The 25,342-nt window shown below is 38.0% G+C and overlaps 1 protein-coding gene across 3 annotated transcripts in view; it reads right to left on the bottom strand.

Annotated features, from left to right (window-relative positions):
- LOC125266292 (E3 ubiquitin-protein ligase RNF43) overlaps positions 1 to 25,342 on the bottom strand; it is a 139,195-nt gene that overhangs the window by 27,106 nt on the left and 86,747 nt on the right. For all 3 annotated transcript variants that reach the window (XM_048186808.1, XM_048186809.1, XM_048186807.1), the window contains one exon: positions 16,863 to 16,985. In XM_048186808.1, coding sequence (XP_048042765.1) covers positions 16,863 to 16,985 — 123 coding nt within the window. The remainder of the gene's footprint in view (positions 1 to 16,862; positions 16,986 to 25,342) is intronic.

The following is a 25,342-nucleotide window of genomic DNA, read 5'->3' on the forward strand; positions in this document are numbered from 1 at the left end:
TTTGACCCAAGCTGTTGGATAGTTTTATTTAACTCAACTATTGATTAAAATTTACTACATGTCTGGCTTAAGAAGGAAATTAAAAATCAGACACATAATTACTAGAGGCAACAATAATAAAAGGTGAAAATTTATTAATAAGCAATTTAATAAATGTTTATTATTTAATTATTATTTATTAAACTTATTAATGAATGCAATACATTTCCAACATACTTTGAGTTCATTTTAAGCAAGCAATACAGTAATTTTTAAACAATAGTTGAGGTAAATAAAATTACCCAGCAAGTTGGACAAACATTTATCCCAATCTCTGGGTTAAAACACCCCATTCGCTGGGTTAAAACAACCCAGGCGTTGGGTTAAAACAATCCAATCGCTGGGTTAAAACACCCCATTGGCTGGGTTAAAACAATCCATTGGCTGGGTTAAAACACCACAATCGCTGGGTTAAAACACCCGATTCGCTGGGTTAAAACACCCTAATCGCTGGGTTAAAACACCCGATTCGCTGGGTTAAAACACCCTAATCGCTGGGTTAAAACAATCCAATCGCTGGGTTAAAACAACCCAGGCGCTGGGTTAAAACAATCCAATCGCTGGGTTAAAACAATCCAATCGCTGGGTTAAAACACCCCATTGGCTGGGTTAAAACACCCCATTCGCTGGGTTAAAACACCAAAATCGTGGGTTAAAACACCCCAATCGCTGGGTTAAAACACCCGATTTGCTGGGTTAAAACACCCTAATCGCGGGTTAAAACACCCCAATCGCTGGGTTAAAACACCAAAATCGTGGGTTAAAACACCCCAATCGCTGGGTTAAAACACCTGATTCGCTGGGTTAAAACACCCTAATCGCTGGGTTAAAACAATCCAATCGCTGGGTTAAAACACCAAAATCGTGGGTTAAAACACCCCAATCGCTGGGTTAAAACACCTGATTCGCTGGGTTAAAATAAACCATTCGCTGGGTTAAAACAATCCAATCGTTGGGTTTAAACACCCTAATCGCTGGGTTAAAACAATCCAATCGCTGGGTTAAAACACCCCAATCGCTGGGTTAAAACAATCCAATCGCTGGGTTAAAACACCCCAATCGCTGGGTTAAAACAATCCAATCGCTGGGTTAAAACACCCCAATCGCTGGGTTTAAACACCCTAATCGCTGGGTTACAACACCAAAATCGCTGGGTTAAAACACCCCATTCGCTGGGTTAAAACAATCCAATCGCTGGGTTAAAACACCAAAATCTCTGGGTTAAAACACCCCAATCGCTGGGTTTAAACACCCTAATCATGGGTTAAAACACCCCAATCGCTGGGTTAAAAAACCCTATTCGCTGGGTTAAAATAAACCATTCGCTGGGTTAAAACAATCCAATTGCTGGGTTAAAACACCAAAATCTCTGGTTTAAAACACTCCAATCGCTGGGTTTAAACACCCTAATCGCTGGGTTAAAAAACCTGATTCGCTGGGTTAAAAAATCCTGTTCGCTGGGTTAAAATAAACCATTCGCTGGGTTAAAACAATCCAATTGCTGGGTTAAAACACCAAAATCTCTGGGTTAAAACACCCCAATCGCTGGGTTTAAACACCCAAATCGCTGGGTTAAAACACCCCAAGCGCTGGGTTAAAAAAAACCTATTCGCTGGGTTAAAATAAACCATTCGAAGGGTTAAAACAATCCAATCGCTGGGTTAAAACACCAAAATCTCTGGGTTAAAACACTCCAATCGCTGGGTTAAAACACCCCAATCGCTGGGTTAAAACACCCCAATCGCTGGGTTAAAAAACCTGATTCGCTGGGTTAAAAAACCCTGTTCGCTGGGTTAAAATAAACCATTCGCTGGGTTAAAACAATCCAATTGCTGGGTTAAAACACCAAAATCTCTGGGTTAAAACACCCCATTCGCTGGGTTAAACTCGTCCCATAAAGGGACATGAGTGGATCAGAAGTGCGAGGTGCCGTCTATGTCTGTAAGCAAGCTCTAGGTCATCTGCGCGGATCACAGACACCATCAGGACGTGTGACCCAAAAATGAACCCATTATGGAGGGCGGCCGGGCTTCATTTACACCCTCAGATTTCTACGCTGAATGTGTGGCAAGTTTCCAGCAACAAGTAAAAAATTATGAAAAAATATCTATTTTTTATTTTAAAAATACTTTAGCTTCTACAAATCATCATTTAATGAGAGGGAATCGCACACACACCCTCCTCAGCTGTCCAAAGAGGAGATGTAGGCTCTTATGTTCTCATCCATGTGAGAAGAACCCGTTCCAATGGGAACACATCCCACAAAGTGTGACATAGTGTGTGTAACAACAACGGAAGACTTATCGCCCGCCGGGCCGACCTTGAGCTTCAAACACAACAGATGCATCACTGGAATCCACAACAACTGTGCATAGTGTTGCTCAGCGACAAATGGGCCAAAACACACACAATCACATATACACACACACCTCACAAAGTCGCAAACGAGTGAAAGAGACCGGCATGAAGAAACCTTAAACTTATCAAACACACACAAATGCACCTAACACACCTTGACAGCCACAACATAAAAGACAGACACGCCCACTTCCTGTACGGCCATATGAATGCATTCCATCACCAATCAAACCTCTGTCTCTCTCTCTCTGATGGAGTGATGATGAGGGAGGTTCTGCCTACAAAGCCACCCATTCTTTTCTCTTTATCACACACAGTGATAACATCAGCCCGTAGAAAGCACTGGAAAGAGAGCAGATGAGGAGAGACGGAGCGCTGAGGACGCAACAGCAACACACAATAAAACTAAATTTATACAGTTTATAGTATATGCTTCACAACTGAAAGCCAAGGAGGAAGATGTTATAGTAGTTTAATTACATTTAACATATCATGAGTTAAAAAATGAGGGTACAGAATTGTGTTAAAACACAATTAAGCCTTTGGGAACATCATAACGACACTTAATTAGCTTTTTAGCTCATGCATGTGCTGAAGATGAGAAGCAAATATGCAAAAATGCTGGGTTAAAAACAACCCAAGCTTGGATGAAAATGGATAAACCCAGCAGTTGGGTTAAATGTTTTTAACTATTGTTTAAAAATTACTATATGGCTGGCTTAAAATGAACCCAAAATCAGACACAATATTACCAGAGGCAACAATAATATTCAAAAGGTGAACATTTATTAATAAGCAATTTAATAAATGTTTATTGTTTAATTATTAATCATTAAATTTATTAATAAATGCTCATTTATTAAACATATTAATAAATGCCAACATGTTTTAGGTTTATTTTAAGCAAGCAATACAGTCATTTTTAAACAATAGTTGGGTTAAAACAAAGACTCGCTATAGATGACCTGATGAAAAGAGGAGAAAACCTTTTGCTGGGTTAAAACACCACAATCACCGAGTTAAAATGGGTTAAAACAATCCAATCGATGGGTTAAAACAACCCATTTGCTGGGTTAAAACAACCCAATTGCAGGGTCAAAACACCCCAATCGCTGGGTTAAAATGGGTTAAAACGGGTTAAAACAATCCAATTCGATGGGTTAAAATGGGTTAAAACAATCCAATCAATGGGTTAAAACAACCCAATCGATGGGTTGAAACAACCCAATTGCTGTGTCAAAACACCCCAATCGCTGGGTCAAAACATCCCAACCGCTGGGTTAAAATGGGTTAAAACAATCCAATCGATGGGTTAAAACAACCCAACCGATGGGTTAAAACAACCCAACCGATGGGTTGAAACAACCCATTTGTTGGGTTAAAACAAAGACTTGTTATAAATGACCTGATGACCTGATGAAAAGAGGAGAAAACCTTTCGCTGGGTTAAAACAACCCATTCGCTGGGTTAAAACGGGTTAAAACAATCCAATCTCTGGGTTAAAACAACCCAATCGATGGGTTAAAATGGGTTAAAACAACCCATTTGCTAGGTTAAAACAAAGACTTTCTATAGATGACCTGATGAAAAGAGGAAAAAACCTTTCGCTGGGTCAAAACACCCCAATCACTGAGTTAAAATAGGTTAACAATCCAATCGATGGGTTAAAACAACCCAATTGCTGTGTCAAAACACCCCAATCGCTGGGTTAAAATGGGTTAAAACAATCCAACCGATGGGTTGAAACAACCCATTTGCTGGGTTAAAACACCCGATTCACTGGGTTAAAACAACCCAATCGATGGTTGAAACAACCCATTTGCTGGGTTAAAACAAAGACTTGTTATAAATGACCCGATGACCTGATGAAAAGAGGAGAAAACCTTTCGCTGGGTTAAAACAACCCATTCGCTGGGTTAAAACGGGTTAAAACAACCCAATCGCTGGGTTAAAACAACCCAATCGCTGGGTTAAAACAACCCAATCGATGGGTTAAAATGGGTTAAAACAATCCATTTGCTAGGTTAAAACAAAGACTTGCTATAGATGACCTGATGAAAAGAGGAAAAAACCTTTCGCTGGGTTAAAACACCCCAATCACTGAGTTAAAATGGGTTAAAGCAACCCAGTTGATGGGTTAAAACAACCCATTTGCTGGGTTAAAACAACCCAATTTCTGGGTCAAAACACTCCAATTGCTGGGTTAAAATGGGTTAAAACAATCCAATTCGATGGGTTAAAATGGGTTAAAACAATCCAATCAATGGGTTAAAACAACCCAATTGCTGTGTCAAAACACCCCAATTGCTGGGTCAAAACATCCCAACCGCTGGGTTAAAATGGGTTAAAACAATCCAATCGATGGGTTAAAACAACCCAACCGATGGGTTAAAACAACCCAACCGATGGGTTGAAACAACCCATTTGCTGGGTTAAAACAAAGACTTGTTATAAATGACCTGATAACCTGATGAAAAGAGGAGAAACCTTTCGCTGGGTTAAAACAGATTAAAACAACCCAATCGCTGGGTTAAAACAACCCAATCGATGGGTTAAAATGGGTTAAAACAACCCAATCGATGGGTTAAAACAACCCATTTGCTAGGTTAAAGCAAAGACTTGCTATAGATGACCTGATGAAAATAGGAAAAAACTTTTCACTGGGTTAAAACAACCCATTCACTGGGTTAAAACAACCCATTCGCTGGGTTAAAACAACCCAATCGATGGGTTAAAATGGGTTAAAACAACCCAATCGATGGGTTAAAACAACCCATTTGCTAGGTTAAAGCAAAGACTTGCTATAGATGACCTGATGAAAATAGGAAAAAACCTTTCACTGGGTTAAAACAACCCATTCACTGGGTTAAAACAACCCATTCGCTGGGTTAAAACAAACCAATCGCTGGGTCAAAACACCCCAATCGCTCGGTTAAAATAGGTGAAAACAACCCAATCGCTGGGGTAAAATGGGTTAAAACAACCCATTCACTGGGTTAAAACAACCCAATCACTGGGTTAAAACAATCAATTTGCTGGGTTTGTCCATTTTCAACCCAGCATTTGTTTAGAGTGTGGCTTGTGCAAGAATATTTATGAGACACTGAAAGCTCCTAGAGACACAGTTGGCAGTGTTTTTAGGTTTAAAATGTATGGTATCATCACAAACCTTCCAGGGCTTGGAAGAAAAAGCATGTGAATATGAATTTTAGACTATGTTAATATGGAGATTGTGTATTGTTATTGTTGTATGTATGGTGAGGCCAAAGACCAATTTTCAGCTAAGGCTGAACAATAAAGTACTACTATCTAACAATTTCATCAAGGGGGATAAGATGTTTGATTAGAGCAGCTGAGAAAAACCCTTGATTTACTGCCAAAGACTTGCTATAGATGACCTGATGTAAAGAGGAGAAAACCTTTCAGGGCAATAGGACTATACGAACACTAAATGCCTTCGGGTTTTCCCACAAATGCTCATCTTGCACTGCTCTGTGATGCTCCACGCATGACATAATCATGTTGGAAAGGTCACGCGTGACGCAGGCGGAAATACCGATCCAGTGTTTACAAAGTGAACGTGCAAAGACTAAGTCAAACAGCCTTTACAAAAATGGTAAAACAACGATGACGGACGATTTTGAAGTTGGAGGAGAAAATGAAAACGCGTGACTTTTCCAACTTGATTATGTAATGCTTGGCGCATCACAGAGCAGTGCAAGATGAGCATTTGTGGTTAAAAAGTATATAATTTTTATTTTTTTTAGAAAATGGATGATGGTTTCTCTAGATAAGACTCTTATTCCTCGTCTGGGATCATGTAGAGCTCTTTGAAGCTGCACTGAAACTGACATTTGGACCTTTTCAATCCCCAGTGAAGTCCACTATATGGAGAAAAATCCTGGAATGTTTTCCTCAAAAACCTTTTTTTTCCGACTGAAGAAAGAAAGACAAGAACATCTTGGATGACATGGGGATGAGTAAATTATCAGGAAATTTTAATTTTGAAGTGAACTAATCCTTTAAGTATGCATGTCCTAAAGCTGTTTAAACATCCGAAATATGAATATGACCCTGAAATGACAAAAACTTGCCAAACAGATGGAAGAAACACAATTCTCATGTAGGACAAAAGCGGATCTTTTCTATCTGGAAGAAGCTTCAAAGCAGCTAAAGGAACTTAAAGCATGTAAATCAGAACAAGCCGAGGATTTACTGGAAGTAATGGAACTGGATCGGCACTTCCTTAAGGAAATATCAGTGTTTGCAAGAGTTACTCACTTACAGCTGAAATTGGGAAATTCTAATTAAGAAGTTTTTATCCTTTCCACTTGGACGAATTCATTGTGGAATACAGTACAAATTGATCATGTCAACTATCCATAGTGTTCTATGCATACAGAAAATTTGCATACTGTATACATACTATAAACCACAGCAATAGTAGTATGCTTTAATCCAGTGCTATCCTGCACACAGTTCATGTGACAACAGTGTAAAACAACTGCAGTGTAATGCATACTGCTACACAAAGAATGTTTTAAATAGTATGCAGTGTATGATGTACATACTGTGCGTTTTATGATCTATTAGAGAGTCTGCTGACGTTTCCTCTGTATGCCCATGTCAAACAACACAAAGAAAAATGGAGTGAGAGAATAAGCCAGTAAAAAGGCAGATAAATAAAGGCAGCAGTTTGAAGTCGATGCTGAGAGAAACACACTCAAACTGAGAGATTTACACGTGTGTCTGAGGATTTCCCTCTTTAACATACTTCCTGACCCTCTGCCGCTCTCGCCGCTGGTCACGCAAACATATACACGCGTGTGCAAACATGAACATAAGAGCCGAACCCGTAGGAAAGACCAATCACAAATGAGTTCTCCATAATAGATGAGATGAGATTAAAGAGAGCAAAGAAGAGTTTGAGTCAAACTTCCTCTGCTCATGTGAAAGTAAACAATTCTACACAAGCTCAATTTCACTTGTTATTGCATGAGTAATTTCACATGTTCTCAGCAATTTACTTAAAAATACACTGCATCAATTTTGCAAGCCGCTTTTAAACCTTTAAAAGTTTCGCTTTAAAAGTATGTTACCCTAAAAGTCTGTTTACACATCTATGCATTTTTAGATAATTTAGTTTATTTAAATGAGACTAGATGTTGTTCATTTACTTTTATTTATATATTTTAATAAAATAAACAAATGAGAAACAGCAGATAACTTTTCTTAGTAGCATAATATATAAAGTCATCAAACAACTACTGTATATTACAGCCTTCAGAAGATCCAATATTGGTTTCTACATACTCTTACTGTATGGCATTTACTGACTCTTTCTTGGGTTTTTACTTCCCTTAATGATTTTTTAGAAAACATACTCAGCTTTGTGTTGTTTCAAGCCAGTATCTTTATCCCACAGAAATTTCCATACAATGAAATCCGACAAGTTAAACTCCACAAAAAGCAGCATGAATATAACACAACTATAAAAAAAGTCACAATATTAAAAATATTTAAATGAATAAAGTATTATTAATTTATTACAATAATCTAACTCTAAATTAAAATGCTAAAAATCTCAACATTAAGATGTAAACTAAAAGTATTTAAATTAAAGGCACAATATGTAATTTTCGCCACTAGAGGTCGCTTATTCAAAACAAAGGTGTAGCCTGATGACGCCTTGATTTCATGGAATCATGGGAGGTGTTGTCTTCACGTCTACAGTGACGAGACTTGGACAGAAATCATATTACTGGATGAGCGATTGTATTAGAGATTTATTAACATTACTGTAGTATGGAGCTTTTATTATGCCACAGTCGAGCGTATGTGGGGTAAAGCAGCACTGTTTATCATATTAGATACATTTGTATGTTCAAAGTTGTTATAAGGGGCTGTTCGCATATCGCATCTAAAACTCCCGTGGCGTCTGTCATTGCTATGCAAGCATGAACTGCGCTCTCCACGAGGAGTAGGAAGTTTCAGCAAAGGATAAACTGATTTCTAGCCCTTGCATTAGCTTTACTACCAGATATATTTATGGAGATGAGATGTAAAAACCACCCTGTACAGCTATGATCAGCTGTTCGGCTGAGATTTTGATGTTTTGTTACGGAAAGACCGAAGCTGATTGGTTGGTTCTTGTCACATGACCTGCGGTGCGCTTACGGAATTCTGAAAAGTTGAGAATTTTTCATCTCGATGCGCATGGAAAATGCACCGAATGCGCGTCGCGTCCATTATGAGCGCACCTGCCGCATACTTACATTTAAAATAACTGACTTGCACGCGGAAAAGACGGCCCCTAATGCTACTCTGCCTTCGCTCGGCGGCTGCTATGAGACATTTTTTGCACACTGCAGCAAACTAGATCGATATTAGTCATGGTAAAACATGGTACTCGCAGTAAATCAAGAAAACAAGATTCAAGCAATAAGACTTCATGTGTTGAGCTAAATAACATGATTAGTTTTCTGTTGATGAATGTATCCAAAAAGTTGCGCACCTGTCTAATAAAACACATGATATATTAAAGGTGCCCTAGATTATGTTTTTAAAAGATATAATATAAGTCTAAGGTGTCCCCTGAATCTGTCTGTGAAGTTTCAGCTCAAAATACCCCATAGATTTTTTTTTATTAATTTTTTTAACTGCCTATTTTGGGGCATCATTATAAACGCGCCGATTTTATGCTGCGGCCCCTTTAAATCCCGTGCTCTCCGCCCACAGAGCTCGCGCTTGCCTTAAACAGTGCCTTAACAAAGTTTACACTGCTAATATAACCCTGAAAATGGATCTTTACAAAGTGTTCGTCATGCATGCGGCATGCAAGCTTCAGATCATGTGGGTATAGTATACTGTTATATTGTTTACTTCTGATTTTGAATGAGTTTGATAGTGCTCCGTGGCTAACGGGTAATGCTACACTGTTGGAGAGATTTATAAAGAATGAAGTTGTGTTTATGCATTATACAGACTGCGCGCGGCCCCTTTAAATCTTGCGATCCCCACCCCCGAGCTCTCGACTATAATACATTGCATAAACAAAATTCACACAGCTAATATAACCCTCAAAATGGATCTTTACAAAGTGTTCGTCATGCAGCATGTCTAATCACGTAAGTATGGTATTTATTTGGATGTTTACATTTGATTCTGAATGAGTTTGATAGTGCTCCGTGGCTAAAGCTAACATTACACACTGTTGGAGAGATTTATAAAGAATGAAGTTGTGTTTATGAATTATACAGACTGCAAGTGTTTAAAAATGAAAATAGCGACGGCTCTTGTCTCCGTGAATACAGTAAGAAACAATGGTAACTTTAACCACATTTAACAGTACATTAGCAACATGCTAATGAAACATTTAGAAAGACAGTTTACAAATATCACTAAAAATATCATGATATCATGGATCATGTCAGTTATTATTGCTCCATCTGCCATTTTTCGCTATTGTTCTTGCTTGCTTACCTAGTCTGATGATTTGGTTGTGCACAGATCCAGACGTTAATACTGGCTGCCCTTGTGTAATGCCTTTTATAATGTTGGGAACATGGGCTGGCATATGCAAATATTGGGGGCGTACATATTAATGATCCCGACTGTTACGTAACAGTCGGTGTTATGTTGAGATTCGCCTGTTCTTCGGAGGTCTTTTAAACAAATGAGATTTACATAAGAAGGAGGAAACAATGGTGTTTGAGACTCACTGTATGTAATTTCCATGTACTGAACTCTTGTTATTCAACTATGCCAAGATAAATTCAATTTTTCATTCGAGGGCACCTTTAAAGCGTCTATGGTGTTTCCATGGTTTCTACAAAATAAAACTGGAAATCGAGGGTAACGCAGGTATGATGTCACTGATGGCCCGTGTCCTGGTTAAAATTGCTTATTTCTCTGGATTTAAACATTCTTGGACAACATTTGGGATAATATAAGTACACAAGTCAACAAAATATATAACACTGTTCTAGTGGTACAAAAATCTTACATATTGTGCCTTTAATAAATGATTATTAATATTTTAAAATAATCTAACTCTAATATAAATTAAAATGCTAAATAAGACAAAATTAGGATGTAAACAGAGTATTTAAAGGTGCTATTTATAGAATACAGAAACTCTTGTTATTAGCGACACCGGTGGCCATAAAGTGAACTGCAGTCAGTGATTCACACTCGTGCACAAACTCCATATTGAGCATGTTTACATGCACACCAATATGCTGATAACTACCAAAAATCAGTTTATTGAAATAACCCGATTTCATGCAAATCAATAACCTGGCAACTACATTTACAAGACTGTATTAAAAAAACAGGTTATTTCCTGGTGGTGACATAAGCATGTATTTCACTCAGTGAGTATTCTATTTATTATGTGAGTTTTGATGTTAAAGCATTAAAAACCTCACAGAGTATTTCAAAATATCAGCGGGAAACTTGTACAGACTCATTCTCCTCTCGTATTTGAAGTTTCTACAACTGTATTCCTTGTCCTTTGGCTGCATGAGATGAGAACATACATTTTTTTGGGTCAAAAAAAAGTTCAAGTTTGCAATATATTTCTCCTCCCCTACCATGAAACACTGGCTGTGGCTGGATGTGCTTAAATCTTCCGTATAAGGACGCTTTCCTGGCAAAAATCTAGCTCTGTCGATCGGTTTATTATATTAATCCATTTTTAATACATTAAATTAAAATGCTAAAAAATGCATGAAAATCAAGGTGCAAACTAAAATGCTATTTATCATAATTTTCCCTCAATAACTACTGTTTTTGCTGAAGAACATACAGTCCTGGAATTATAAAATGAATCGTGGTTAATTCATTTCACAAACATATGACAAAAAAAGAAGAAAGAAGCAGCATGGACATTCTGCTAAACATTTCCTTATTCCCAGACAAGCGGTTACTCATCAGAAACATCATCACGGTGATCAAAAGCTCTTCTACATCGAACACACACTCTCTTGTCTTCACTTCTCCATCTTTCTACATCTCATTTTAAAAGCAAACAGGATTAGATGTGGGCCAAAGGAGTGTTTCACTGAAAAGAGGGGCATCTCTGAGAAACGCTCGCTATTAAGTCCAGCATGTCGAGGCACGGGTCCTGTCTCTTCCTGTTCGCTCTGACTCACGTTCCCACAAAACGACACAGAGAAACACTCGCTCCTTTCATTCGATATGAAAACAGCGCTTTGTGGATTAAGCATTGAACAAATATAAAGTCACCACGTCTTCTGGGAGCGTTCATTATCACAATGAGCTGGAATCCGAGGCTTCTGCCTTTGATGGTTTGGCGTGGACCTTCGAACCCGAGACGCAGGGGATGTTTGGATTGTGTGGGAGACTATGAGGAGTTTTGGGTAAATATTTGGAACTCTTTTCATACCGAGACAAGCATCGCTGGACTAGTCCAGACTGGGACACTTTATGAAAGGGACGTACATTATCCACGGTTGGAGATGAAGACTCTTTATATCTGCTATTGGTGGGAAAACACCACTTATACTAAAACCTTCATGCGCAAGCTTCTGCTCGGAAACTGTCCCTGTCATCAGAGTCCATGATGTCTTCAGACAGAAACATTTGCATTTGATTGATCTGCGATGCAAATGGAGGAAGTTGAAATGGAACATCTTAGTCACGAGAGCTCAATATGTAAACTGTGCTGCAGGTTATTATGGTTAAACAAGTACTAAGTAAAAGTTAGTATTAGTAAGTACTAACTTATGTACTAAAAAACTAAAAACTAAACTAAAATTAATAAAATCTGAAAAGAAAATAATAAAAATGGCAAAATACAGAGCAAAATTACTAAAAGTAAAACCATAACTTGAAATAAAATAAATGTTAAACTGAAATCAAATATAAAAAATGTATATATACACAAAAAAAAAAAAAAAAAAAAAAAAAAAAAAAAAAAATATATATATATATATATATATATATATATATATATATATATATATATAAATAACCAAGATAACAATTTTCATTATGTAATAAAATAAATGAAAACTGGAAAAAAATAAATAATAAAATCTAAAAAAGAAAAATGAAAATGGCAAAATACACAACTAAATTACTAAGACTAGAAAAATCGTTACTAAAAAAAAATAAACGTATATTACATACCTTATATTACCTTATATATACCTTATATTACATAAAATATATAATATGTATATATTATATGCAATATAAAAAAATTCTCTTCTACTTTTTTCCTACTTTCTTCCTCATTTAAAGTACTAAAATAAAAAAAACTTTTAAAAATTATTAAAAACCATATAGAGATAATCAAAATACAAAACTACTAAAAATGGCAAAGTACATTTATATATATTTCTACTTTTTCACTACATTTCAGATTTTCATTGAATGTGCTAAAATAAAATAAATAAATAAAAATTATTAAAAACTATATATACACATATTCAAAAAACACAAAACTAATAAAAGACAATTTTTTTTTATTTTAAGAAAAACTATGTCAGTTTCTCAGTGACTCTAAAATAACACTGCTGCACTGTTGGGAAACACAATATGATGTAAACAGTGAAATGATGAGAGTTCTGTGACTGTACACAAAAACTAAACATCACAACCATCAGACAACCAAAACCCCTCAATTTAGCCTGGTCTTATGTGTATTTATACCGTCGGCTTACTGAGAGACAATCCAGAACGACTGTAATAGAGCGTTTTGTTTCCATTAAAGTCCTTCAGATGTTCACTAAACAAAGTTGGATCCACAGCAGTAATCCATCGTGGCGAATGTTGTTACCAAGGAAAAGACATAAACAGGCGCTAAAAGAAAAGAATGGAAGAAGGACTGTGTGCGGTTTGCTTGAGACAGCTTATTAACTCTGATTAAGTTGTTGAGACTGTCTGGTTGTGTGTTGATTGGTGCAGACAGCGTGACGTTCAGGGTGTGGCGGCCACATGCAGCACAAAATTAAACCCTGAAAATCTCTTTAGCTCTCTTCTAAACCTAGTAAGCTGCCTACCTAGGCAACATTTCCAGACATCACAGGCGCACTACCAAACCTTGATTGGGCCAAAATGAAAGGCAGCATCACATGTGTCCTTACTGGATAAGCCAATCCTAGAATACATTGTGACAAACTTGGCAATTATAAACAGATTTTATTCAGTACTGAATGTATCAATAGAAAAGAGGTTCAATTCAATAAAAATATAGACATTAGCTCTATATTGGTTAGCATGCTGCTTATATAAACACCAAAGGTGTGCCCCATTCAGAATTAAATTGAGATTGACTTTAATTTCCTGAATTTGAAATGAAACAGAATACAAAACTGTGATTCAAAATTCAATGTAAAAAAAGTAGGATTAAAATGGGATGGATGGATGGATGGATGGATGGATGGATGGATGGATGGATGGATGGATGGATGGACGGATGGATGGATGACAGACAGACAGACAGACAAATAGATAGATAGAACGACAGATCGATCGACTGATAGAGAGAACAATGGATGGATGGATGACAGATAAAAAGATAGATAGAGACAGAAAGATAGAACGAAAGAGAATGACAGATTGATCGATTGATAGAGAGAACGATGGATGGATTGATGCATTAGATAGATAGATAGATAGATAGATAGATAGATAGATAGATAGATAGATAGATAGATAGATGACAAATAGACTTATCAATAGAGAGAATGATGGATGGATGGATGGAAGAAAGGATAGATAGATAGATAGATAGATAGATAGATAGATAGATAGATAGATAGATAGATAGATTGATCAATAGATGGATGGATGGATGGATGGATGGATGGATGGATAGATAGATAGATAGATAGATAGATAGATCGATAGATAGATAGATAGATAGATAGATAGATAGATAGATAGATAGATAGATAGATAGATAGATAGATTAGATGACAAATAGATTGATCAATAGAGAGAATGATGGATGGATGGATGGAAGAAAGGATGAATAGGATAGATAGATAGATAGATAGATAGATAGATAGATAGATAGATAGATAGATAGATAGATAGATAGATAGATAGATAGATAGATAGATAGATAGATAGATCGAGAGAATGATGGATGGATGGAATGACAGAATGACAGATAGATTGATCAATAGAGAGAACAATGGATGGATGGATGGATGATAGATAAAAAGATAGATAGAGAGACAGAAAGATAGAACGAAAGAGAATGACAGATTGATCGATTGATAGAGAGAACGATGGATGGATAGATAGATAGATAGATAGATAGATAGATAGATAGATAGATAGATAGATAGATAGATAGATAGATAGATAGATAGATAGATAGATAGATAGATAGATAGATAGAATAAAAGTTTTTTCTCTTGAATGGCAGTATTCATAAACAGATAGCTAAATTTAATTTTCTGAGTGTTCTGGCCAACTGAATTCAAGTTCACACTCATGAACTGAAAGGGAGTGGATTCTTCAACTGTGAAGCAGCTAGAGTTTGGAACTGAGGTTTTTCTGGTTTCTGTATGTGACAGTTGTATCTGACACCTCTCACGTCCAGCGCCAGAGTCCCAAGGAAACGGCCCAGAGATGCAGTCCAACCCCCATCCCTCCTGCCGATGTGTCCTGCACCTCCTCTACTTTCACAGACTCACTCCAGACTGATGATGAACTCACTCTTTTCATCCCAGGCCCGCTGTGAAGATGTCCAGCTAATATTAGCTCCATAAACAACGTCTGTGCCACGAGTACATGAGTCACTGTGGGTGCCAACAATCTGCCTGGCACACAGAACGAGAGCGGGAGGAAGAATCAGGGCGAGAATGATGGTAACCCTCTGTCCCATTTCACATACTCACAAATTCACAACACAAAGCTCCATCCAGACCACTTACGAAAATGAAGGTCAGAAACATACCTACACAAGTATGCAAAAGGAGACATGCTACAAGTGTATAAATACTTAACTTTTGCAACAACAGGGTGCTTAGAGTTTCGTACCTAAGTTGTAGAGCTGCACAATTATGGATGAATTGAGAATCACTATATATATATATTATTATATATATATATATATATATATATATAGACAACTAAACAGACAACTAAATAGACAAATAAACAAAATAGTGGCAGTGTAACAGCAGTGGTTCTAACCAGAGGGGCTACAGTGGTGCCGTGACCCGGATGGGAGTGAGGTTTAGGGGAGTGAGTGTAACAGGCACAGGCCAATAAGAGCTGTGCATGTAAACCTCACTCCACTGATCTCAAGGGTCTTCACTGGGGTCTTTAGCCTCCTTGTTAGAGTGACCGACTCCCATGCGGATGGGCCCTGATTCAAGTCCCGCTTAGAGCGAGTGGTTCGAACAGGAGGGGCTACAGTGGTGCCGTGACCCGGATGGGGGTGAGTGTAATGGACGTAGGCCAGTAAGAGGTGTATGTGTAAACCTCACTCCCCTGATCTCAAGAGGGCGTTCTAACCTTTAGCCTCCTTGTTAGAGCGAACGACTCCCATGCGGATGGGCCCTGATTTAAGTCCCGCTTAGAGCGGATAGTTCAAACAGGAGGGGCTACAGTGGTGCCATGAACCAGATGGAAATGAGGTTTAGGGGGTGAGTGTAACGGACGTAGCCTAGTAAGACTTTTGCGTGTAAACCTCACTCCTCCGATCTCAAGAGTCTTCACTGTGGTCTGTACTCTCCTTGTTAGGGCGACCGACTCCCATGCGGACAGGCCAGGGTTTCGAGACCCGCTTAGAGCGGGTGGTTCGAACAGGAGGGGCTACAGTGGTGCCGTGACCCGGATGGGGGTGAGTATAATGGACGTAGGCCAGTAAGAGGTGTATGTGTAAACCTCACTCCCCTGATCTCAAGAGGGCGTTCTAACCTTTAGCCTCCTTGTTAGAGCGAACGACTCCCATGCGGACAGGCCCGGGTTCGAGTCCCGCTTAGAGCCGGTGATTTGAACCGGAGGGGCTACAGCAGCACCAACAAAGATCTGAATGTTCGCTGTGATTGTACTTGTCAAAGGTTAAATAGATATAGACAAATCAATGTCATTTAAGAAATTAAATCACATGGATGTTTGATTTGAGATTGCAAACATTTAACAATTAATTGCGCACTCTACTAAGTTGCAAAAACTTCTTGTAGCATTATGACGTCACAACAATAAGCTCATTAACATCAGTGCAGTGTTGTTATTGTTAACTGAAGCCAAAACTGTGGTACACAGCCAATCGCAACTGAGCTCATTTGCATATACAATACAGGATTCAAACAGCCTATTTAATTCAAGGGTAAGAGAGGACAGAAAATGATCATGGAAAAACAACATTATGATGCTTCATGGTTCAAGAAACCTGTGAACTTAAACTGCAACCAACTCCTCTACAGCGAGAGTGCTCATATGTGTGTTTGAGTGTGTTTTCCCATCGGTCTTACTTTATCCAGCAGCGGTTGGCACTGAGGCACTTTGCTCTCTGGGCTCTCGAGTTTGACGATGGTGATGAAATCGGTTTCCGGACGCTCATCTTCACTGGTGTTACACAGGGACAACGGGTGAGACTGTAGAGAAACAGAGACAATCAAGGATTCATATGTAAAACAGATATAACACTTCTCATTTAAACTAATTTAATTAGACTTTCAGTGAATACTATTTTTCTCATTGCATGGCTCAAACAGTAGATCATGGCACTAGCAATGCCAAGTTCATGGGTTCGATTCCCAGGGAATGCAAGCACTGATAAAATATGTAAACCTTGAATGCAATGAAAGCATCTGCCAAATGCATAAATGTAAATTTAGACACACTTCATGTCCAATTGTTTAAGTAGCTGATAATGTACAATGCAACTCTCCCCTGATAAACTCAATGCACTCAAATGAAGTCAGTCTTCTTATATCTGAATACAGCAATGGCAAATCGAAAGCATCAGCACCTCATTCAAATGACACACATGCAGCACACGCTAGTGAGTTAATGAAGCTGTAACTTCAGCATGCAACGGCTCTTTGATGTTGAAGAGGCAACTTCCTTTTCCTAGCATGTGGGCGCACATTTGACTAATAGTTCACTTATCAATGAAGACCAAAAGACACATGGATGACAGAGAGAGAGAATGTTGAAACACTTTTAAAGTGGCAGGCGGGGTGGTGTTGGTTCACATTATAAAACTCATTCACTTAGCTCATGAATAATAAATAGATGATGTAACACTTGCCCAGCATATTCACCATAGTCATTCACTTACCAACTATGAGGGTGAACAGGTGTAAGTGTCACATAAATTCCTCTGGAACTCAAACGTCAAAACAAAGTTTGCGCAGTGTTGACAGTAACGGGAAAACACATCTACAACTTTCTGCAAAATATGTATTATAAATAATGCTCTTATAATAAATATATGCTCTATAAATAAATGCTCTTATGTGGTCTTTTGGTCACAACACAGCAGACAGCATGCAAACCTATATATAGATTTTCTGTAGTTACAAACCCAAACACAAAGCAACTTATGAAACATTAACCCAAACCCACAAGTATTTTGGGACCCGTCGGGCTTGGGTCGGGTAGCAAACCTCTAATAATATATATATATATATATATATATATATATATATATATATATATATATATATATATATATAAACACCCACACCACTCTCACATACACAGAGAAAATTATATAATTTAAATTTAGTATTAGAATAAAATAAAAAATACAGAAAAACTGTAAACACATTTATAGAACAAACTGTAAATTTTAAGGTATAAAACTGTAATTTTTAAAAAAAAATTTAATGTAAACCAATAAATTCAACAATGCACTCTACTCCTAAAAATCTGTTTTGTACCTTTAAAGGTCCCATTTTTCGTGGTTTTTTGAAGCTTTGATTGTGTTTATAGTGTGCAATATATATTTTTCACATAATTTACTTATCTGGATACCGCTGTTTCCACTGTCATAAAAACGGGCTGATGACTTCCTTGTTCTATGAAGTCCCTCCTTCAGAAATACGTAACGAGTTCTGATTGTGCCAGCGGTTCCTGTGTTGTGATTCGACAGCAGCTTAGCGAACCCAGAGCCATAGAGAGCGCACCTTGCCCGGAAATGTCACGCCTCTTACCATAACGTGTGCTGCACATAGTTTTACATGTGGATTATTGTGGTGTCGTGCCGAATGAACACAAAAGACAATAATTCCCGAGAGACTGAACTCTTTAATCTCCACAAGCAGCGACAGAAAAGCACTCACTCAGAAGAGTACCTCATACGGAAAACAGCCATATACATAAACATAGTCCCCTCTTGTGGCCATTATGTGCACTGCAGTCCAACATTAACTATTGCAGTAAGGATACCACAATTATAATTTTCGGGAACCGAGTTAAACATAAATTGTAACCATTGATCTCTAAGTACAGTGTCCCTGGGAAGGCCAAACAAAGGTGATTGGACTGCGGAACAAGACCACGCCCCCTTTTTTGTGTATTCCTGTGGGCGGAGGTTAGTCAAAAAACTGTTTTAGTGACGTCATTAAAGAAGGAAGTAGAGGGATGTAGTCCAAACAGGCCGTTCGATGTAGGCGACTTCTGTTAAATAAAATATCTCGCTTGGCATTGAACTTTGAGCTTTAAAATTTTACAGATTTTATTTATACTCTAACAACAACATTACACACTAACTAAAGTTTGAAACATGGGATCACGAAGAACGGGACCTTTAACATATACTGACAACTACCATAATAATGCAGGTGGTAAAAGAGAAAGCCACATGAAGAATCAGAGTTCATCACAAGTAGCTTTTCCACGTGCTGAAGTATATACTAATATAAAGAAGGTGCAAAGAGCCATTCACGCAAATGCAAAACACCATCATGGTAACCCACAATCCTTACATAATTCAATAAACATTCATTAAACAACAGAAGATGTAACATAAAACCCTAATGTGCATAACTGATAACAAAAAAACTATTAAGAAACATGATTATTTAAAGTAAACAAAATACTTTCAAATGTGGAGTGTCATACAGGGACAGATTTTGACTGTAAATTATACATTGATTTTGTCTTTTTTACTTATAAAAATTCTAAAATTTACAGCATTTTACTGTGAAAATTGCATAAACGTCTGGTTTTCCCTGTATATAATATGGGAACTTACTGTTAACGTATTTACAATTTTTTTCCGTAGCGTTTTTACAATATTTTACCATTAAAATCACATTCATTTTTTAGTGAAATGCTCCCTCTAGAGTTCATTTCTCTAGTGAACTAACATGCTGTGGACACTACATGACTTGCCTGAGGTAAATGTAGTGCTACGTGAGATATTATTCTCAAGCTGTTTTACTGATGTCTTTCCGCGTTTGAAACACTGGTTGAGAGCATATCTAAACATATCTACGCATGTTCTTCTTTATCTGCGTTTTTTCCTGTCGTGGCGGTTAGCAAACTGCATTGCATTACCGCGCACGCCCCCTTCTGGATTGGAGTGTGGATCGCCTGTGACTGACTGTATTTGTCGTCTGACTGTATGCACCGAACCGTTACATCCATATCATGACAGTTCGGGACGAATACACGAACTATTACACCCCTAATACATATATAGCTAATCCTTTTCTAACACAAGAAGTATGAGAGTATGAGGTCTGTCTTATCCAGGTGCAATGTTATGATTTGATAGTACATCCTAACACTGGTGTACTCCACCATCACCAGTGTATTGTGAAAGTATGCAAATTAGGACATAAACATGGATGGACTAAGACCCTTCCCAGAATAAACCTCCAGCAGTGGGAAGATTCCCGTGGGACTCACTGGCTGGCCGTGACCCACCTCACCCGGCTCTCACCCGCCAGCGTCCCTTCATCCCACTCAACCGAGCGGAAATCCCAACGTGAAACTGAGCCAGACGGCAGGAGCGTGACATCAGCACCTGGCACATCAGCAGAGAGACACTGATGTCATCTGTGCAGAAGGGCTGGTGCGTGTCAATCAAAACCAGAGATGATGGAAAGAGTGAGAAAAACAGAGGAGGAGGACAATGACAGGAACTCTACAGTACTGGAGCAGAAGAATCATGCTCAATGCTGTCCTAAAGGTCAGAGGTCAGTCACTCAGTGGCCGCGTCTGTAAAGTGAACAGCAGTGCGTTTGTCTTTTTTTTCTATGATCACTTTCAATAGACAATCAATAAAGTCATCATACACAGCTGGAAATATGCAAACTTCACGTCTGAGCACCTAGCAAGTTAATCAATCCATTTTCAATGAATATATATATAAAGAAATACGATGACATTTTTATTCTGCATGCAACGTTTATAAACTCTGGAGAGGGTGTGTGACCTTGCACCCAAAAAGAAAAAGAGGAAAACTGTTAAATAATGGCTGGATCCAGCCGGCAGCCTCTGTAATCCCACAAACCTCCTCTCAGGAATCCTCTCTGAAAGAGTTCTCATCAATTCTCCTACAGCGACTGAAGCAGCATGAGCTTGTGGAGCCACCGTTTGCCGTCTCGCGTAAAGCTAATCATTATCTCTGGCCAGCGGATGCCAGCTCTGTTTACCATCAAGAGACCGTCGAACACAGTCTATCATCTCCGCTAGGTATTTTTATCTCACAAAGGGGCAGAAGTCTAAAAACAACATCGGTTCTGACCCCAAAAGACACATCTTCATTCGTTTTTTTTGAAAAACGGTGGCACATACAAACAGATTATTGACAATAGTCTGAGCCGCCCGTAGCGTCTGTCTAAACCGCAAACTGGGTTGGGATGAGACGTCCCTTCTCCGGCTTTGTAGTGGCATATAAAGACATTCCAGTGTCATCTCGACCACAGTCAGACGTCTAAAAATACTCGCAGATCGAACGGCCTTGAAAACAAACACAGGAGAGGAGAGATAATAAAGAGTTTCTGTGGTGAGAAAGTTATTTTCTCTTTTCTTCCTCTGCTGTTTGTTCATGTTGTGCCAGCTGAGCTCGAGCGCACGAGTCGGTGTACATCCTTCTGTCACTCTTTTCTATCCATCCATCCATCATTTTATATATCTACTGTTTTATCCATCCATCCATCCAATCCATCATTTTATATATCTATTGTTTTATTCATCCATCATTTTATATATCTACTGTTTTATCCATCCATCCATCCATCATTTTATATATCTATTGTTTTATTCATCCATCCATCCATCCATCCATCCATCAATCCATCATTTTATATATCTACTGTTTTATCCATCCATCCATCCATCCATCATTTTATATATCTATTGTTTTATCCATCCATCATTTTATATATCTATTGTTTTATCCATCCATCCATCCATCCATCCATCATTTTATATATCTATTGTTTTATCCATCCATCCATCCATCAATCCATCATTTTATATATCTATTGTTTTATCCATCCATCCATCCATCCATCCATCATTTTATATATCTATTGTTTTATTCATCCATCCATCCATCCATCAATCCATCATTTTATATATCTATTGTTTTATCCATCCATCCATCCATCCATCCATCATTTTATATATCTATTGTTTTATCCATCCATCATTTTATATATCTATTGTTTTATCCATCCATCCATCCATCCATCCATTCATCATTTTATATATCTATTGTTTTCTCCATCCATCCATCCATCATTTTATATATCTATTGTTTTATCCATCCATCCATCCATCATTTTATATATCTATTGTTTTATCCATCCATCCATCCATCCATCCATCATTTTATATATCTATTGTTTTATCCATCCATCCATCCATCCATCAATCATTTTATATATCTACTGTTTTATCCATCCATCATTTTATATATCTATTGTTTTATCCATCCATCCATCCATCAATTTATATATCTATTGTTTTATCCATCCATCCATCCATCCATCCATTCATCCATCCATCAATTTATATATCTATTGTTTTATCCATCCATCCATCCATCCATCCATCCATCATCAATCCATCATTTTATATATCTATTGTTTTATCTATCTATCTATCTATCTATCTGTCTGTCTGTCTGTCTGTCTGTCTGTCTGTCCGTCCGTCTATCTATCATTTTATATATCTATTGTTCTATCCATCCAATCTATCTATCTATATATTGTTCCATCCATCCATCCATCCATCCATCCATCCATCTATCCATCCATCCATCCATCCATCCATCCATCCATCCATCCATCCATCCTTCATTTTATATATCTATTGTTCTATCTATTGTTCCATCCATCCATCCATCCATCCATCCATCCATCCATCCATCCATCCATCCACCCACCTATCCATCTATCCATCCATCCATCCATCCTTCATTTTATATATCTATTGTTCTATCTATTGTTCCATCCATCCATCCATCTTTTATTTTATTTACCATTCCAGCATGAAAGTCAATACTCATGGCAAATCAACACTTCAATGAATTGTATACAATAATTTAGCAATATTATTTTTACAAAAAAATTACAAATAATAACAACAACAATATAACAATAACATTTATATGAATTATTTCTTACTATTCTATAGTATTCATGCCAAATCAAACACACACTCTGTACAGTTTGTCTGTGTGTTTATCAGTGTTGTCGTGTCATGGATGCATGCACACGTGTTGTGGTGGTGTGTTTTGTGCATGTGTTTGGATATTGATGCATTCATACACAGATGCAGAGAATACATAGACTTCTGGTGTAGTTTACAATATGAACCATGAAGAACATCTGCTCAAGGGCTCAGGCAGGAGAGAGAGAGAGAGAGAGAGAGAGAGAGAGAGAGAGAGCTTTTGCAAATGGACGTCTGCTATATGAATTAAAAAGAAATGACTAGAAAGTCAAACATCTACAGTCATATTGTGAAACAGGAAAATGCCAGCCGGTTTGATGAGTGCTAATCACACGTCCAAGAACTAGTCAAATTCTAGCTATAAACATTTTAGGATAAAATCAACAGCCAATGCCCTAAAGACCAAGGAATGGTTTGACAAACTATTTTAAGTTTTGCCATATTTACAGAGTGGGACAGTTTGGGAAAACCATGATCTGCTATTTACTAATGCTTGTCAGTGACAGGAGAAGGACATTGTCAAACTCCAGCTGGTCCAAAATGCAGCAGAGTTCTTACTAGAACCAGGAAGTAAGATTAGGCCAGAGGAGACCTGGTCCCCCAGACTGATCCTGGTTTCTCCAAAGGCATTTTTGTCACTGATAGAGTATGGGTTAATTGCCACTCGGGGTGTAATGGTACATGAATTCATCCCGAACCATCACGGATTTCACAGTTCGGTTCATACAATAAATACAGTCAGTCACAGGTGATTCACACTTCAATCCAGAAGGGGGCGCACATGGTAATGCAACGCTGTTTGCTAACCGACACAGCAGGAAAAAACGCAGAAGAACAAACGATCTATGCATAGATATGTTTACGTGTCTTTCTCAACCATCAATAACACAGCTTGAGAATATACGGCGTAGCACTACATTTACCTCAGGCAAGTCATTTAGTGTCTACAGCATGTTAGTTCACTAGAGAAATGAACTCTAGAGGGCACATTTCACTAAATATATGCACTATATTATGTTATATACTCATTATATTTACTTTACCTGTTAGTAATGACTTAATATATGTTTAAATAAATTTGTCATGAAAACAAGTGACTTGACTTGAATAGAGAGCTTATGATTGGACAAATATATCTATATGCTCCTATTAACAAGATGATCACAGCAATATTGTTGGTCTGTTTTTAAATCTGCTTAAAGAAACAAAACCCTTTGCACACACACTAACATTCAAAAGTCTGGGCTTGGTAAGATTTATTAAATGTTTTCAAAAGAAGTCACCAAAGCTGCATTTATTTGAGTAAATATTATTACAATTTCAAATAGCTTTCTTTTTGTGAATTTATAGTAAAATGTAATTGATTCCTCTGATGCAAAGCTGAGTTTTCAGCATCATCACTCCAGTCTTCAGTGTCACATGATCCTTCAGAAATCATTCTAATACTGATGTGAAGTGGACTTGAAGAACTGCAGGCAATCTTATAGAGCCAAAAGAGAGTAAAACAGAGTAAATATCGTCTGAAGTCCCACTGACGGACTGTTATTTGACTGACAAATAACATGGGAATACGACTCATCTAAACATGTGCTTTTAATCGAAGCCTCACAGTGTTTGTAAACACTGAGGATGAGGACGTCACACATCTGTCCATGTGGTCATCTGTGGAATTTCACTAGATTCAACCAATTGGGAGATGAATTTATGCCAGTTTTGAAATGTCTATTTATTTTGCTGCACATGCACAATTACATGGTTAGTTGCATTCTGTCATTTGCATTTAGCAGTGTTTTACCCGCCGTTCTGCCACTCTGTGACTCACAACTGACCGGTGACCTGCTCATTGTGAAGCGGCGGTCTACAGAGAACAGGATGAAGTCTGGAAAAATGAGTTGTGCGATGGTTGGCGAGGGTATTAGAACTACAGGACTGTCAAAACAGGAACGGGCTCAGATTACAGCTGTCGCCCTCGCCGGCTCGCCCCGTCTCCCATTGAGAGGCACGGAAACCCACACCATAATGAGCCGACCATAATGAGAGCGGGAGAGTCGGATTGTCTGCTGACTCAATGAAAGGGATTAGAAGGTATTGTGGCGGTTTCCAAGAAGAGAAGAGGAGGAGACGTCGCAAAATGCAAGCCGATAGAGGCGTTTGGGTAACTTCACCTGCAGAAATCGACAGGATGTTCCTCTCATAGAAACTCAGTGAATTACAGCTGTGGCGGATCACTCTGTGTCCTATATTATAAAATAGATCAATCTGCCTCTGACATCTGATTGGATGAGCCACATTCAAATCTGCTGTAAAAACAGTG

Source organism: Megalobrama amblycephala, linkage group LG4 (genome assembly GCF_018812025.1).
Source record: "Megalobrama amblycephala isolate DHTTF-2021 linkage group LG4, ASM1881202v1, whole genome shotgun sequence".
Lineage (NCBI taxonomy): Eukaryota > Metazoa > Chordata > Actinopteri > Cypriniformes > Xenocyprididae > Megalobrama > Megalobrama amblycephala.